The sequence below is a fragment of the Schistocerca serialis genome, chromosome 11, assembly GCF_023864345.2.
Source record: "Schistocerca serialis cubense isolate TAMUIC-IGC-003099 chromosome 11, iqSchSeri2.2, whole genome shotgun sequence".
Lineage (NCBI taxonomy): Eukaryota > Metazoa > Arthropoda > Insecta > Orthoptera > Acrididae > Schistocerca > Schistocerca serialis.
The window spans coordinates 208,743,199-208,757,404 of NC_064648.1; the positions used below are offsets into that span (position 1 = coordinate 208,743,199).

Sequence of the window (14,206 nt, forward strand, 5' to 3'; positions counted from 1 at the left end):
GTGCGGATTCTCGTCAGCCCACACATGTTGACTGTGAAAATTTACAATTTGATCACGTTGGAATGAAGCCTCATCCGTAAAGAGAACATTTGCACTCAAATGAGGATTGACACATTGTTGGATGAACCATTCGCAGAAGTGCACCCGTGGAGGCCAATCAGCTGCTGATAGTGCCTGCACACGCTGTACACGGTACGGAAACAACTGGTTCTCCCGTAGCACTCTCCATACCGTGACGTGGTCAACGTTACCTTGTACAGCAGCAACTTCTCTGACGCTGAAATTAGGGTTATCGTCAACTGCAAGAAGAATTGCCTCGTCCATTGCAGGTGTCCTTGTCGTTCTAGGTCTTCCCCAGTCGCGAGTCATAGGCTGGAATGTTCCGTGCTCCCTAAGACGCCGATCAATTGCTTCGAACGTCTTCCTGTCGGGACACCTTCGTTCTGGAAATCTGTCTCGATACAAACGTACCGTGCCACGGCTATTGCCCCGTGCTAATCCGTACATCAAAAGGGCATCTGCCAACTCCGCATTTGTAAACATTGCACTGACTGCAAAACCACGTTCGTGATGAACACTAACCTGTTGATGCTACGTACTGATGTGCTCGATGCTAGTACTGTAGAGCAATGAGTCGCATGTCAACACAAGCACCGAAGTCAACATTACCTTCCTTCAATTGGGCCAACTGGCGGTGTATCGAGGAAGTACAGTAATACTGACGAAACTAAAATGAGCTCTAACATGGAAATTAAGCGTTTCCGGACACATGTCCACATGACATCTTTTCTTTATTTGTGTGTGAGGAATGTTTCCTGAAAGTTTGGCCGTACCTTTTTGTAGCACCCTGTATATCCCGCCAGCGTTCAGCAGTGACGTGTGAAAAACCAGCATGCGTTAGTTCCAGTACTTGTGGCAGCTTTAACAGTCTGTTACTTCACGGCCGAAATCCCTTAACTTGGCTGCAAATCAGCTCTGATGGGTTCATATTATAATGGTACAGCGTACCAACGTAAAAATGCAGCAGATGTATGGTTTGCTTGATTCTGTGAAAATGATTGTTTTTCATCTTTCTACGACACTTATCAACATCTGTGGTATAAAACGATGAACATAGTCCAAATAAAGAGGATTTGGTTTTTCATTTTTGCCTTAAAAATTAAATTGGGTTTTTTTAATTTAAGCAACTTTTGTGTACAGTCTTTCATAAAACATCGATAATTAAGAATTTGTATTTTAAATAAAAACAAGAATTTCGCGTCCAATATATAATTAGAAACAAGAAGCCGTGCATTATTCATAAAAAAATGATGAATTTTCTAATTACGAGATGTAGGTATTTCAAATTGAACGAGAAAAAGAGTGGGAGTGTGGAGACTTGAACCTACAAACACGTAATTAGAAAATTGTTATCGATCCAATACGCTACCGACTGCGCTGCAAGTACAATGCCAAGACGAGTATAATTTGTATTACATACAGTCGCTGGAAAAGTTTCAAATTTATGAAAAACGTTTTTAACCGTTTTCCACACGCGTGTTTCACTAAAAAGCAGGAAGCAGCCTCAGCAATTTTCATACTGTGCATCAACAGCGCAACAATCAGAGCACAACGCTGCAGAGGCCCTGACTGTACACGATTTTTGAAATAAAAAAAAAAAAACTACGTAGCTAAAGCGTGCTTAAGAAAAACTTGTTAAAGTTTAATTTAATGTAACTTAGTAATATCTAATACGTAAGTAGCACCTACTTCCAAAAGCGTAACACCACCTTTGTATATGTGCTAAGGCTTCTGATCAATCATCGGGTTTGTATTTGTTTACATCATGTTTACTCTTATGATGAACATATAATAATCTCGTGAATGGTGCCACAGTTGCTCTGAAAATTTCGCGCAAAAATGGGTTACTAATCTTAAATTGCAGTAAAAAACTCTGTAGATCTGTATTTTTCAGGCAGCGTACGCTAGAATTGCGACATAGCTTAAGCCTCGTTAAATGTCCGTAGAAATATTTGTTCATTGTATCACGAGCGTAAGAAAGAAATGGAAAGACCGTGATCCAAGATGTCTGATTGTTGGTGGAATGCTCTACTCGAATAATTCCCCAGTTTTGGACGTAACCTATGTGACTGTGTGTTACCAACAGCGATTTTAGATTACAGATAAATCACAAAATTAAAAGTAACCAATACTGGTCACAAAATCTGTACCACGCCTCCATAATACTTCACCCATTACAGATACAATGAATGTAAATCAATTTCAATTTAGTAACTTTAAGCGATAATGTTGCATATTAAAGATCTTGGAGACAATATTAATAGTAAAATCAGGCTTTTTGCAGATCATGCAGTTATCGGCACTTATCCAGTTTAGGGGGACAAAATTTTCGAAATTTTTTTTTCTCAGTTTTTGATGATTTAGACTATGTTGATCTCGAAGATGTTATTTATTTTCATCCCCGATAAACACTTTTTAATATATCGAGAGAAAAAAAAATTTATGACAATTTTTTTCTCATTTTTTGACCTGACCACGAATGTTATTTGCAAAAATCAGTGAAGCTAAATCGTAGCACATCAAAGCACTCGGATAAAATCGCCTCATTCAGTTTACACTAAAGTCAAATAACTGTAGTTAAGTGTTAGTTTGGTGTTTGTTCTGTGCGTTTGTCCTACTAACTCGTAATGACTAGAATTTCCCATGATTTAAAAGTGGTGCAGAGATTGGCAACTTGCTCTAAATGTTCAGAAATGTAAAATTTTGCACTTCACAAAACAAAAAAAACACCATATGCTATGACTATAATATCCATGAGTCTGTTGGAATCGGACGACTCATACAAATACCTGCATGTAACACTGTGTTGGGATATGAAATGGAATTGTCACATGGGTTCAGTCGCGGGTAAAGCATGTGGCAGGCTTCGGTTTATTGACAGAATACTGGGGAACTGCAATCAGTCTACAAAAGGGATTGCTTACAAATCAGTCTTGCGACGCATCCTAGAATATTGCTCAAGTGTGAGAGATCCGTACCAGAGAGGCCTAACAGGGGATATAGAACGTATAAACAGAAGGGCAGCACGAATGATCACTTGTTTGTTTAATCCGTGTGAGAATGTTACAGAGACATCGAAGTGGTGAACTGAACTGGCAGACTCTTGAGAAAGTCTATTAACAAAGTTTCAATGATTTAAATGATTACTCTAGTGATATATTACAACCCCCTACGTATCGCCCATATCGGGATCGTGAGGTAAGATCAGAATAATTAATACACGCACAGAGGTTATCGAACACTCATTCTTCCCGCGCTCCATACGTGAATGGAACAGGAAGAAATTCAAGTAACCGGTTCAGTGCTACGTACCCTCTGCCATGCACCTCACCGCGGTTTGCAGAGTTTATATGTAGATTGGATAATAATTTACAGAAAATAAGAAACGAAAACGAATTTCACACAATGCTAAAACCACAGAGTTCACAACACACAACTATCAGAGATGTTACCTTACAAGGAGAAACAGCCAATATCGCAGTCAAAGAGCGTCTTTGAATAAATTCAGTGAAATTAACGTAATGCAGACTACAGTAAATATTGAATGTTCTGCAAAAATTTGGGTAACTGCTGTATTTCACATTGTCAAATTTAGGTTGTAACAGAAAGACAGATGTCATCATCAAGCTGAGGGAAGATAACCTGGACATTCACTTGAAACTGGGTGTTCATTACGTTTGAACTCATTTGCAGTCACCGCAAGAGAAACCATTCGCTCCATCGAGCACGGGCTTGTCACAGAAAAATTTCTTGCAATTTCCAATTCACTGCTCGCAGATCCACAAGATTTGCCTGTTAAAAAAACCAACGCTTTTCGCACAATAGTTTTCAGGATTTTATCTCCGAACAAGAGTGAGGAACAGCGACAAACTTTTAATTTTTACCTCGAAAAAAATCGAGTTGCAGTCATGAAACGTAGTGGTGGAGCTGGCCCTTAACCACATATTCACCCTTCAGTACGACGCAATTATCTCTACGACGGATGGGTTGGTGGAAAACTAAGTTGAGCAAGTCTGCATTCTTGCTATTCGTGAAACGTTCCAGTTCGAAAATCAGCTAGTCGTCACACTGGAAATGTCGTCCACGCAATAGTTTCTTCATACGTTTAGTTCAAATGGTTCAAATGGCTCTGAGCGCTATGGGACTTAACATCTGAGGTCATCAGTCCACTAGACTTAGAACTACTTAAACCTAACTAATCAAAGACATCACACACATCCATGCCCGAGGCAGAATTCGAACCTGCGACCGTAGCGGTCGCGCGGTTCCAGACAGAAGAGACAGAAGCGCCTAGAACCGCTCGGTCAAACCGGCCGGCCCATCCGATTGGGAAAGCTGTTTGTTTATAGAAGTGTGTATGTGTGTGTGTGTGTGTGTGTGTGTGTGTGTGTGTGTGTGATGCTATGCAAAATGGGCTGGGCCATTGTCGTGATGGAGCGACGACAGCTTACTGCGACAGGGTGACGCAAAAGCCACTGGACACTGGGCATTGATTTAAACAAAAGATTCTGATTTAGTGGTTGTTCTAACAAAAGATTTTGGTTGCCAGTATACCAGTAGGTGCAGTTACGTCTTTTAACTAGTCCGCTTGGTTTAAAATTGGCTTCATCAGACCACTTAGTTTTATTGATTGATACTGTCTACACTACTTGCCATTAGAATTGCTACACCACGAAGATGACGTGTTACAGACGCGAAATTTAACCGACAGGAAGAAGATGCTGTGTTATGCAAAAGATTAGCTTTTCAGAGCATTCACACAAGGTTGGCGCCGGTGGCGACACCTACAACGTGCTGACATGACGAAAGTTTCCAACCGATTTCTCATACACAAACAGCAGTCGACCGGCGTTGCCTGGTGAAACGCTGTTGTGATGACTCGTGTAAGGAGGAGAAATGCGTACCATCACGTTTCCGACTTTGATAAAGGTCGGATTGTAGCCTATCGCGATTGCGGTTTATCGTATCGCGACACTGCTGTTCGCGTTGGTCGAGATCCAACGACTGTTAGCAGAATATGGAATCGGTGGGTTCGGGAGGGTAATACGGAACGCCGTGCTGCATCTCAACGGCCTCGTATCACTAGCAGTCGATATGACAGGTATCTTATGCGCACGGGTGTAACGGATCGTGCAGCCACGTCTCGATCTCCGAGTCAACAGATGGGGACGTTTGCAAGACAACAACCATCTGCACGAATAGTTCGACGACGTTTGCAGCAGCACGGACTATCAGCTCAGAGACCGTGGCTGTGGTTACCCTTGACGCTGCATCACAGACAGGAGCGCCTGCGATGGTGTACTCGACGACGAACCTGGGTGCACGAATGGCAAATCGTCATATTTTCGGATGAATCCAGGTTCTGTTTACAGCATCACAATGGTCGCATCCGTGTTTGGCGACATCGCGGTGAACGTACAATGGAAGCGTGTATTCGTCATCGCCATACTGGCGTATCACCTGGCGTGATGGTATAGGGTGCCATTGGTTACACGTCTCGGTCACCTCTTGTTCGCATTGACTGCACTTTGAACAGTGGACGTTACATTACAGATGTGTTACGACCCGTGGGTCTAACCTTTATTCGATCCCTTTGAAACCCTACATTTCAGCAGGATAATGCACGAAGGCATGTTGCAGGTCCTGTACGGGCTTTTCTGGATACAGAAAACATTCGACTGCTGCTCTGGCCAGCACATTCTCCAGATCTCTCACCAGCTGAAAACGTCTGGTCAATGGTGGCCGAGCAACTGGCTCGTCACAATACGCCAGTCACTACTCTTGATGAACTGTGGTATGGTGTTGAAGCTGCACGGGCAGCTGTACCTGTACACGCCATTCGAGCTCTGTTTGACTCAATGCCCAGGCGTATCGAGGCCATTATTACGGCCAGAGGTGGTTTTTCTGGGTACTGATTTCTCAGTATCTATGCACCCAAATAGCATGAAAATGTAATCACATGTCAGTTCTAGTATAATATATTTGTCCAACGAATACCCGTTTATCATCTGCATTCCTTGTTGGTGTAGCAATTTTAATGGCCAGTAGTGTACTATCGTGTCGGACCTCCTTTTGCCCGGCGTGTACAGCGACTCGACATGCGATGGACTCAATCTCTTCGAAGTCGCCTGCAGAAATAATGACCCATTGCTGCCACTACAGCCATCCATAATCGCGAAAGTGTTTACAGTACAAGATTTTGTGGACGAACTGACCTCTAGATTATGTCGCACAGATGTTGGATAGAACTCACGTCAGACGATCTGGGTTTCCAGATCATTAGCTCGAACTCCATAATGTTCTCCAAACCAATCGCGATCAGTTGTGGCCCAGTGAGATGGCGCATTGTCACCCATAAAAGTCCGACCGTTGTTTGGGTACATGAAGTCCATGAATGGCTACAAATGCTTTCGAAGCAGCCGAACATAACCATTTACAGTCAATGATCGGTTCAGTTGGACCAGATAACCGTACCATGTAAACACAGACCACATCATCGTGTAGCCACCACCACCGTGTACAGTGCTTTGTTGATAACCTGTGCCCATGGCTTCGTAGGGTCTGCGCCACTCTCGAACCCCGCCATCAGCTCTTTTCTAGTCAAATCGGAACCCACCGGAGCAGGCCACGGTTTTCCAGTCGTCTAGGGTCGAACCCATTTGGTCACGAGACCAGGAGAGGCGCTGCAGGCGGTGTCGTGCTGTCAGCAAAGGCAGTTGCGTCGTCGTCTGCTGCCATAGCCCGTTAACGCCAAATTTTGCCTCACTGTCCTATGTGCCGCATTGATTTCTGCTGTTTTTCACGAAGTGTTGCTTGTCTGTTAGTACTCACAACTATACGCAGACACTGCGGCTCTCGGTCGTTAAGTAAAGACCATCGGCCACTGCGTTGTCCGTGGTGACAGGTAATGCCTAAAATTTGGTATTCTCGGCACATTCTTGACACTGTGGATCTCGCAATATTGAATTCTCTAACGATTTCCGAATTTGAAAGTCCCACGCGTCTAGCTCCCACTACCATTCCGCGTTCAAAGTCTGTTATTTCCTATCGTGTGGCTTTAATGTCGTGGGGAAGCTTTTGGCATTTGTCCCCTCAGTAAAAATAACAGCTCCGCCAATGCACTGCCCCTTTATACCTTGTGAACGCGATACTACCGCCGTCTATATATCCCTATCCCCCGACCTTTGTCAGTTGTGTGTACATCTACATCTACATTTATACTCCGCAAGCCACCCAACGGTGTGTGGCGGAGGGCACTTTACGTGCCACTGTCATTACCTCCCTTTCCTGTTCCAGTCGCGTACGGTTCGCGGAGAGAACGACTGCCGGAAAACCTGCGTGCGCGCTCGAATCTCTCTAATTTTACTTTCGTGATCTCCTCGGCAGGTATAAGTAGGGGGAAGCAATATATTCGATACCTTATCCAGAAACGCACCCTCTCGAAACCCGGACAGCAAGCTACACCGCGATGCAGAGCGCCTCTCTTGCAGAGTCTGCCACTCGAGTTTGCTGAACATCTCCGTAACGCGATCACGGTTACCAAATAACCCAGTGACGAAACGCGGCGCTCTTCTTTGGTTCTTCTCTATCTCCTCCGTCAACCCGACCTGGTACGGATCCCACACTGATGAGCAATACTCGAGTATAAGTTGAACGAGTGTTTCGTAAGCTACCTCCTTTGTTGATGGACTACATTTTCTAAGTATTCTCCCAATGAATCTCAACCTGGCACCCGCCTTACCAACAATTAATTTTATATGATCATTCCACTTCAAATCGTTCGCTACGCATACTACCAGGTGTTTTACAGAAGTACTGCTACCAGTGTTTGTTCCGCTATCGTATAATCGTACAATAAAGGATCCTTCTTTCTATGTATTCGCAATACATTACATTTGTCTATGTTAAGGGTCAGTTGCCACTTCCTGCACCAAGTGCCTATCCGTTGCAGATCTTCCTGCACTTCGCTACAATTTTCTAATGCTGCAACTTCTCTGTATACTACAGCATCATCCGCGAAAAGCCGCACGGAACTTCCGACACTATCTACTAGGTCATTTAGATACATTGTGAAAAGCAATGGTCCCATAACACTCCCCTGTGGCACGCCAGAGGTTACTTTAATGTCTGTAGACGTCTCTCCATTGAGAACAACATGCTGTGTTCTGTTTGCTAAAAACTCTTCAATCCAGCCACACAGCTGGTCTGATATTCCGTAGGCTCTTACTTTGTTTATCAGGCGACAGTGCGGAACCGTATCGAACGCCTTCCGGAAGTCAAGGAAAAGTTCCCGATAAATTTCAGTTGCTTTCAGCTTTTTTGGCAAACGTCAGCCAAAGCACTGATCGCACGTCACAGTTCGCGGAATTTTCTACTGCAGCGCACAATTTAAATATTCACAGCGCACAAAGCAGAGGCAAAACGCACCGCGACGATCAGAACCTTACGCGTAACCATCCAGTACGTGCTTCGACAGAAGGAAGGAGATTCCAGCAGGGAAACCTAAACTACTTTCCGAATACCCTCACACATGAGAATTGTGCAACGAATAAGTCTTTGTTCAACATTCCAGGTAGGGGCCAGTGCACACTTGGTCGTCCACTGCCCCCCCCCCCCACCACCTTCTGACTGTGGCGCTCCGTGTTAAATACGGTATTTACAGTTATGTTCGTGAATGTATCTGAACTGTGTTGTAAATGTGTACATTTCAACATATCCTCAGTTCAGACCTTTCCAGTGTGGTCTGCCCCAGCCCTCTATCTGCACCCCAATATTATGTTTCCAGTTCGAACATGTAGTAGTTCCAGTGCTCTTTGCCGGGATTCTTTTGTACACTGAAGAGTCAAAGAAATTGGTACACCTGCCTAATATCATGTAGGGCCCCCGCCAGCCCGCAGAAGTGCCGCAACACGACGTGGAATGGACTCGAAGTAGTGCTGGAGTACTGATGTAGGAAACTGACTCCATGAATCTAGCACTACTGTCCATAAATCCGTAAGAATACGATGGACGGAGATCTCTTCTGAATAGCACGTTGCAAGGCATCCCAGATATGCCCAATAATGGGGAGTTTGGTGGTCAGCGAAAATGTATAAACTTAGACAAATGTTCCTGGAGCCACTCTGTAGCAATTCTAGACTGTGGGGTGACGCATTGTCCTGCTGGAATTACCCAAGTCCGTCTGAATGCACAATGGACACGAATGGATGCAGGTGATCAGACAGGACGCTTACATACGTGTCACCTGTCAGAGTCGTATCTAGACGTATCAGGCGTCCTATAGCACTCCAACTGCACACGCCCCATATCATTATAGAGCCTCCACCAGCATGAACAGACCCCTGCTGACATGCAGTGTCCATAGATTCATGAGATTCTCTCCACACTCGAACAGGTCCATCCGTCCACCAGCTTGAACAGTCCCCTGCTGTCATGCAGCGTCCATCGATTCATGAGATTGTCTCCATACCCGTACAGGTCCATCCATCCACCAGCTTGAACAGTCCCTGCTGACAAGCAGTGTCCATCGATTCATGAGATTGTCTCCATACCCGTACAGGTCCATCTGTCCACCACCTTGAACAGTCCCCTGCTGACATGCAGTGTCCATCGATTCATGAGATTCTCTCCATACCCGTACATGTCCATCCGTCCACCAGCTTGATCAGTCCCCTGCTGACAAGCAGTGTCCATCGATTCATGAGACTGTCTCCATACCCGTACAGGTCCATCTGTCCACCATCTTGAACAGTCCCCTGCTGACATGCAGTGTCCTTCAATTCATGAGTTGTCTCCATACCTGTACAGGTCCATCCGTCCACCAGCTTGAAATTCCCCTGCTGACATGCAGCGTCCATCGATTGATGAGATTGTCTCCAAACCCATACAGGTCCATCCGCTCGATAGAATTTGAAGCGAGACTCGTCCGACCAGGCAACATGTTTCCAGTCCTCACACTCCAACAGTCGGTGTTGACTGGCCCAGGTGAGGCGTAAAGCTTTGTGTCGCGCAGTCGTCAAGGGGATACCAGTGGGCCTTCGGTTCTGAAAGCCCATATCGATGATGTTTCGTTGAATGGTTCGCACGCTGACACTTGTTGATGGCCCAGCGTTGAAATCTGAAGCAATTTTCGGACGGGTAGCACTTCTATCATGTTGAACGAGTCTCTTCAGTCGTAGTTGGATTGGGTTGTTTTGGGGAAGGAGACCAGACAGCGAGGTCATCGGTCCCATCGGATTAGGGAAGGATGGGAAAGGAAGTCGGCCGGGTCCTTTCAAATGAATCATCACGGCATTTGCCTGGAGCGATTTAGGGAAATCACGAAAAACCTAAATCAGGATGGCCGGACGCGGGATTGAACCGTCGTCCTCCCGAATGCGAGTCCAGTGTCTAACCACTGCGCCACCTCGCTCGTCGGTCGTAGTTAGTCCCATTCTTGCAGAATCTTTTTCCGGCCGCAGCGATGTCGGAGATTTCATGTTTTACTGGATTCCTGGTATTGACTCGTGAAATGGTAGTACGGGAAAATCCCCACTTCATCGCCACCTCGGAGATGCTGTGTCCCATCGCTCGTGCGCCGACTGTAACACCACGTTCAAACTGACTTGAATCTTGATAACCTGCCATTGTAGCAGCAGTACCCGATCTAACAAATGCGCCAGACACTTGTCATCACATATAGGCGTTGCCGACCGTACCGCCATATTCTTCCTGTTTACATGTCTCTGTATCTGAATACGCATGCCTATACTAGTTTCTTTGGCGCCTCAGTGTGAATGTGATGCGTTTCAACGCGCGCTCCCATCCTCAGGTCCCACCTGCGCGAGATCCGCGACCGGTCGGTGCTGCGGCTGTTCGAGGCGGCCGACGTGAACGGGGGCGTGCTGCCCGGTGCAGGGGTGGGCCTGGCCCCGCCCCCGCCACCCTCCGCCTGGGACCAGGACCAGTCCTACTTCAGCGAGCCCGAGTTCGACTCCGACTACCACCACCAGCACATCCACAAGAGCAAGGTAGGCACTCAACAAGTGTCTCCGCCCCAGAGCAGGCTTCACTCATACCCTGGTCCCGGTGGCTACTAGGGCCGAGGTCTTCGAGCAGTCACAGCGTGTCAACACCAGAGATAATCTACAGTGTTGCTATGAAAAGTGCTGTCTAGTCTGTTACATACTGCTCCAAAACTGGATTGTGTAGGACAATTTCAAAAGGCTTTGACTGGGCCTTTTAAGTGTAATTATATGAAGGTAAGTACTGGAGTAAGATAATGTGATAGTGACCTATAGGTACTGTAGCTGTGTGTGAGCGAACTTTGAAGAGTGTAGACAGCTTTGGAGATAAAGTGGGAATCCTGATTGTCTCAAGATGGGTCTCCGCCTTGGGGGAATAAGTTGGTGTTAAAATGGCCCCTGGAGATATTACGTGGCAGTGGCCATTGGAGCGTAGGTATTTTGAGATATGAGGTGGGGCACAATTCTCAAGGCAGCCTTTGGATTGCATGATCACATCAAGGTGACCTTTCTCACAAGTGATCATTTCAGAAGCCTTCAAGGTCAGGGTGGCCATTGGAGCATGAGTGCATGACGGTCGCATTTGTGACACAAACAGCAGACATTAAGCAGTACGATTGTGTCAAAGTGATGTGTGGTGAATGTGATCGTCTCAGCTGGCCTTTGAAGATAGTGTCAGTGTGAGTCTTGGAGCATAGCTTATAACTGTTTCGGCTGGGACTTTAAGGTGTTCAGATATATTTTGGGTGTATCATTATGTCAAGGTGGTTTCTGTAGAGAGTGAACCCTTCAAGGCTGTCTAGCTAATATTATTATAATGTACAGATAAACACCACAGATATCGGATTATTTGCTTCATTCTTAGTTTCACTGTACAAACAAGAGCATCTCTAGTTATTCATTGCCCTGATGGCAACCCATTAAAGGTTCGAAGTTCCTCTCAGCATTATCTTCAACAAAAAGTTGAGATGAACACACCACAGACCAGCTAGACATGATCACACTTTGCAGTTGTTCATTATGTTAGGGAAGCTACGTATAGTCTGATCACCTTTGGAGAGTGTCATAGTGTCAAGTCAGTTTTTGGGGAATGTGACATTGTCATTGTGGACTTTGGAAGTAGTGATCATATCAGGGTGGCTATTCAGTCAGATATAAGTGGGATTCAAAAAGAAACGACCCGAAAGCAAAATTATAAAAACTAGTACCTGTATGTCAGATGTATTGACCTTGGCTGTTGAGACACTTGTCCCACTGTGACCCAAGGTGGTGAATGGCTGCCCCTTAAAATTCCCAGGGCTGCGATATTAACCAGTTCCCCAGCTGGACGTCGTCGTCCGAGGTGAATCGTTTGCCCCTCACAACCTTTTTAAGGGGACCAAAAATGGCATAACCACAGGGAGAGAGGTCCGGACTGTATGGAGGGTGGCCGAGAACCGCCCATTTGAATTTCTGCAGGAGTGCCGCGACTGTGTTGGCCGTATGAGGCTTTGCATTGTTGTGGAGCAGAATGAACCCACAGGTGAGATTGCCTGGTCGTTTTGATTTGATCGCTTGGCGAAGGGTGGTCAAGATTTGCGAGTAAAGCAGGGCATTCACTGTTGTCCCTGTGATTTTGCCATTTTTGGTCCCCTTAAAAAGGCTCTGAGGGAGAAACGATTCACCTTGGACGACAATGTCCAGCTGTACTTGCAGAACTGGTTAAAATTGCAGCCCCGGTAATATTATGAGACAGCCATTCACCGCCTTGTCTCATAGTGGGACAAGTGTCTCAACAGCCAGGGTCAGTATTTCTAACATACAGGTACTGGTTTCTGTAATTATGCCTCTTGCTCGTTTCTTTTTGAACAGCCCTTATATATAATGTGGTACCCATTTGGGCATGAGTGTTTCAAGGCTGCTTAGGGAGGGGATTAAAGCACAGTAACCTTTGTAGAGCATGACCATATGAAAGTGACCTTTTGTCAACGTGACCATGTCAAAGCACCATTTAAAGGTAGAGATTATGTCCAGGTGGTCTTTGCAACATGGGTGTATCATGATATCAGTTAGAATACGGTGATGTTAAGACAGTGATTGGGATGTATGTTGGTGTCAAGGTGGTCTGTGGTGAATGTGGTCATGTCAACTGGCCTTTGGGGATCATGCCAATGTGGCCTTCAAAGCATGGGTACGTCAATGTGCCAACTGGGACATCATGGTTGCTTAGGACACCTTGGTCGAGTACGGTTATAGCAAGTGGTCTCTGTATAGTGTGGTCTTGTCAAGGCAGTCTTTTGGCGAGTTATATCAGTGTGGCGTCTGGGATAATTATCGTGTAAATATTGCTGCCGAAGCATGAGTGTGCTGTAATGTCCATTAGGACACAAGAATGTCAGGGCGGCATTTGGGGAGTCAGTTGTATCATGGTAGTCTTTATAGAGTGTGATGATGTCAAGGTGACCTTTGGCAGATATGCCTATGTAGCAGCACTTTTTGGGTGTCATTTGTAAAATGCGGTCAGGTGAAGATGGTTTTCGTATGTCTCCGGATCCTTTTTGTAAACCATCTTATCTTGTTGGCCTACAATGTTTCTGATCTCCTTTGAAGAGTTTGGAGCTGACGATACTAGAAGGAGTTTTTCAGTGTACTGTTGGGAACATGATGGTGTCTACATCTACATTGATACTCCGCAAGCCACCCAACGGTGTGTGGCGGAGTCAGTGTAGTCAGTGGAGAGATTAATAGTAACAGGATGGCCTTTGCAGAGTGTGGTCGTAGCGAAAGAATAATACAGCCTTCTGAGTGTGTGTCGACTGACATAATCTTGTATGTGCGTTCTTGGGAGTGATTGTATTATATGATTATTTTAGACTGAACCACACAGTTATGGTACTGTGATTAGGGTAGAGATGGGAGAAAAACATAAGGTGTTGAAATTTCGTTTATTTGTGCAGTCATGTTTTTCTTGCATAAAATATTGAAAGTAACCGATTTTTGGAATGTTTCTCTTATGAAAGGGTAATTCGAGCTGTTTTGATGACAGGCAAATATATGTTAATTGTAGTTTTATTTAAAATGAGGCAAAATAGGTTAAGGGTATTTGTTTGGTAACATATTCCATATACTTGAAGACTACTGTATCGACTTCCAAAATGTGTCTG

General features: G+C 45.2%; 1 protein-coding gene across 1 annotated transcript in view; it reads left to right on the forward strand.

Moving 5' to 3' along the window:
* LOC126426706 (coiled-coil domain-containing protein CG32809-like) overlaps positions 1-13,818 on the forward strand; it is a 152,308-nt gene extending 138,490 nt beyond the window's left edge. Inside the window, exon 6 of the mRNA XM_050088628.1 lies at positions 10,871-13,818. Coding sequence (XP_049944585.1) covers positions 10,871-11,138 — 268 coding nt within the window. The 3' untranslated portion in view covers positions 11,139-13,818. The remainder of the gene's footprint in view (positions 1-10,870) is intronic.
* Positions 13,819-14,206: the final 388 nt, after the last annotated feature.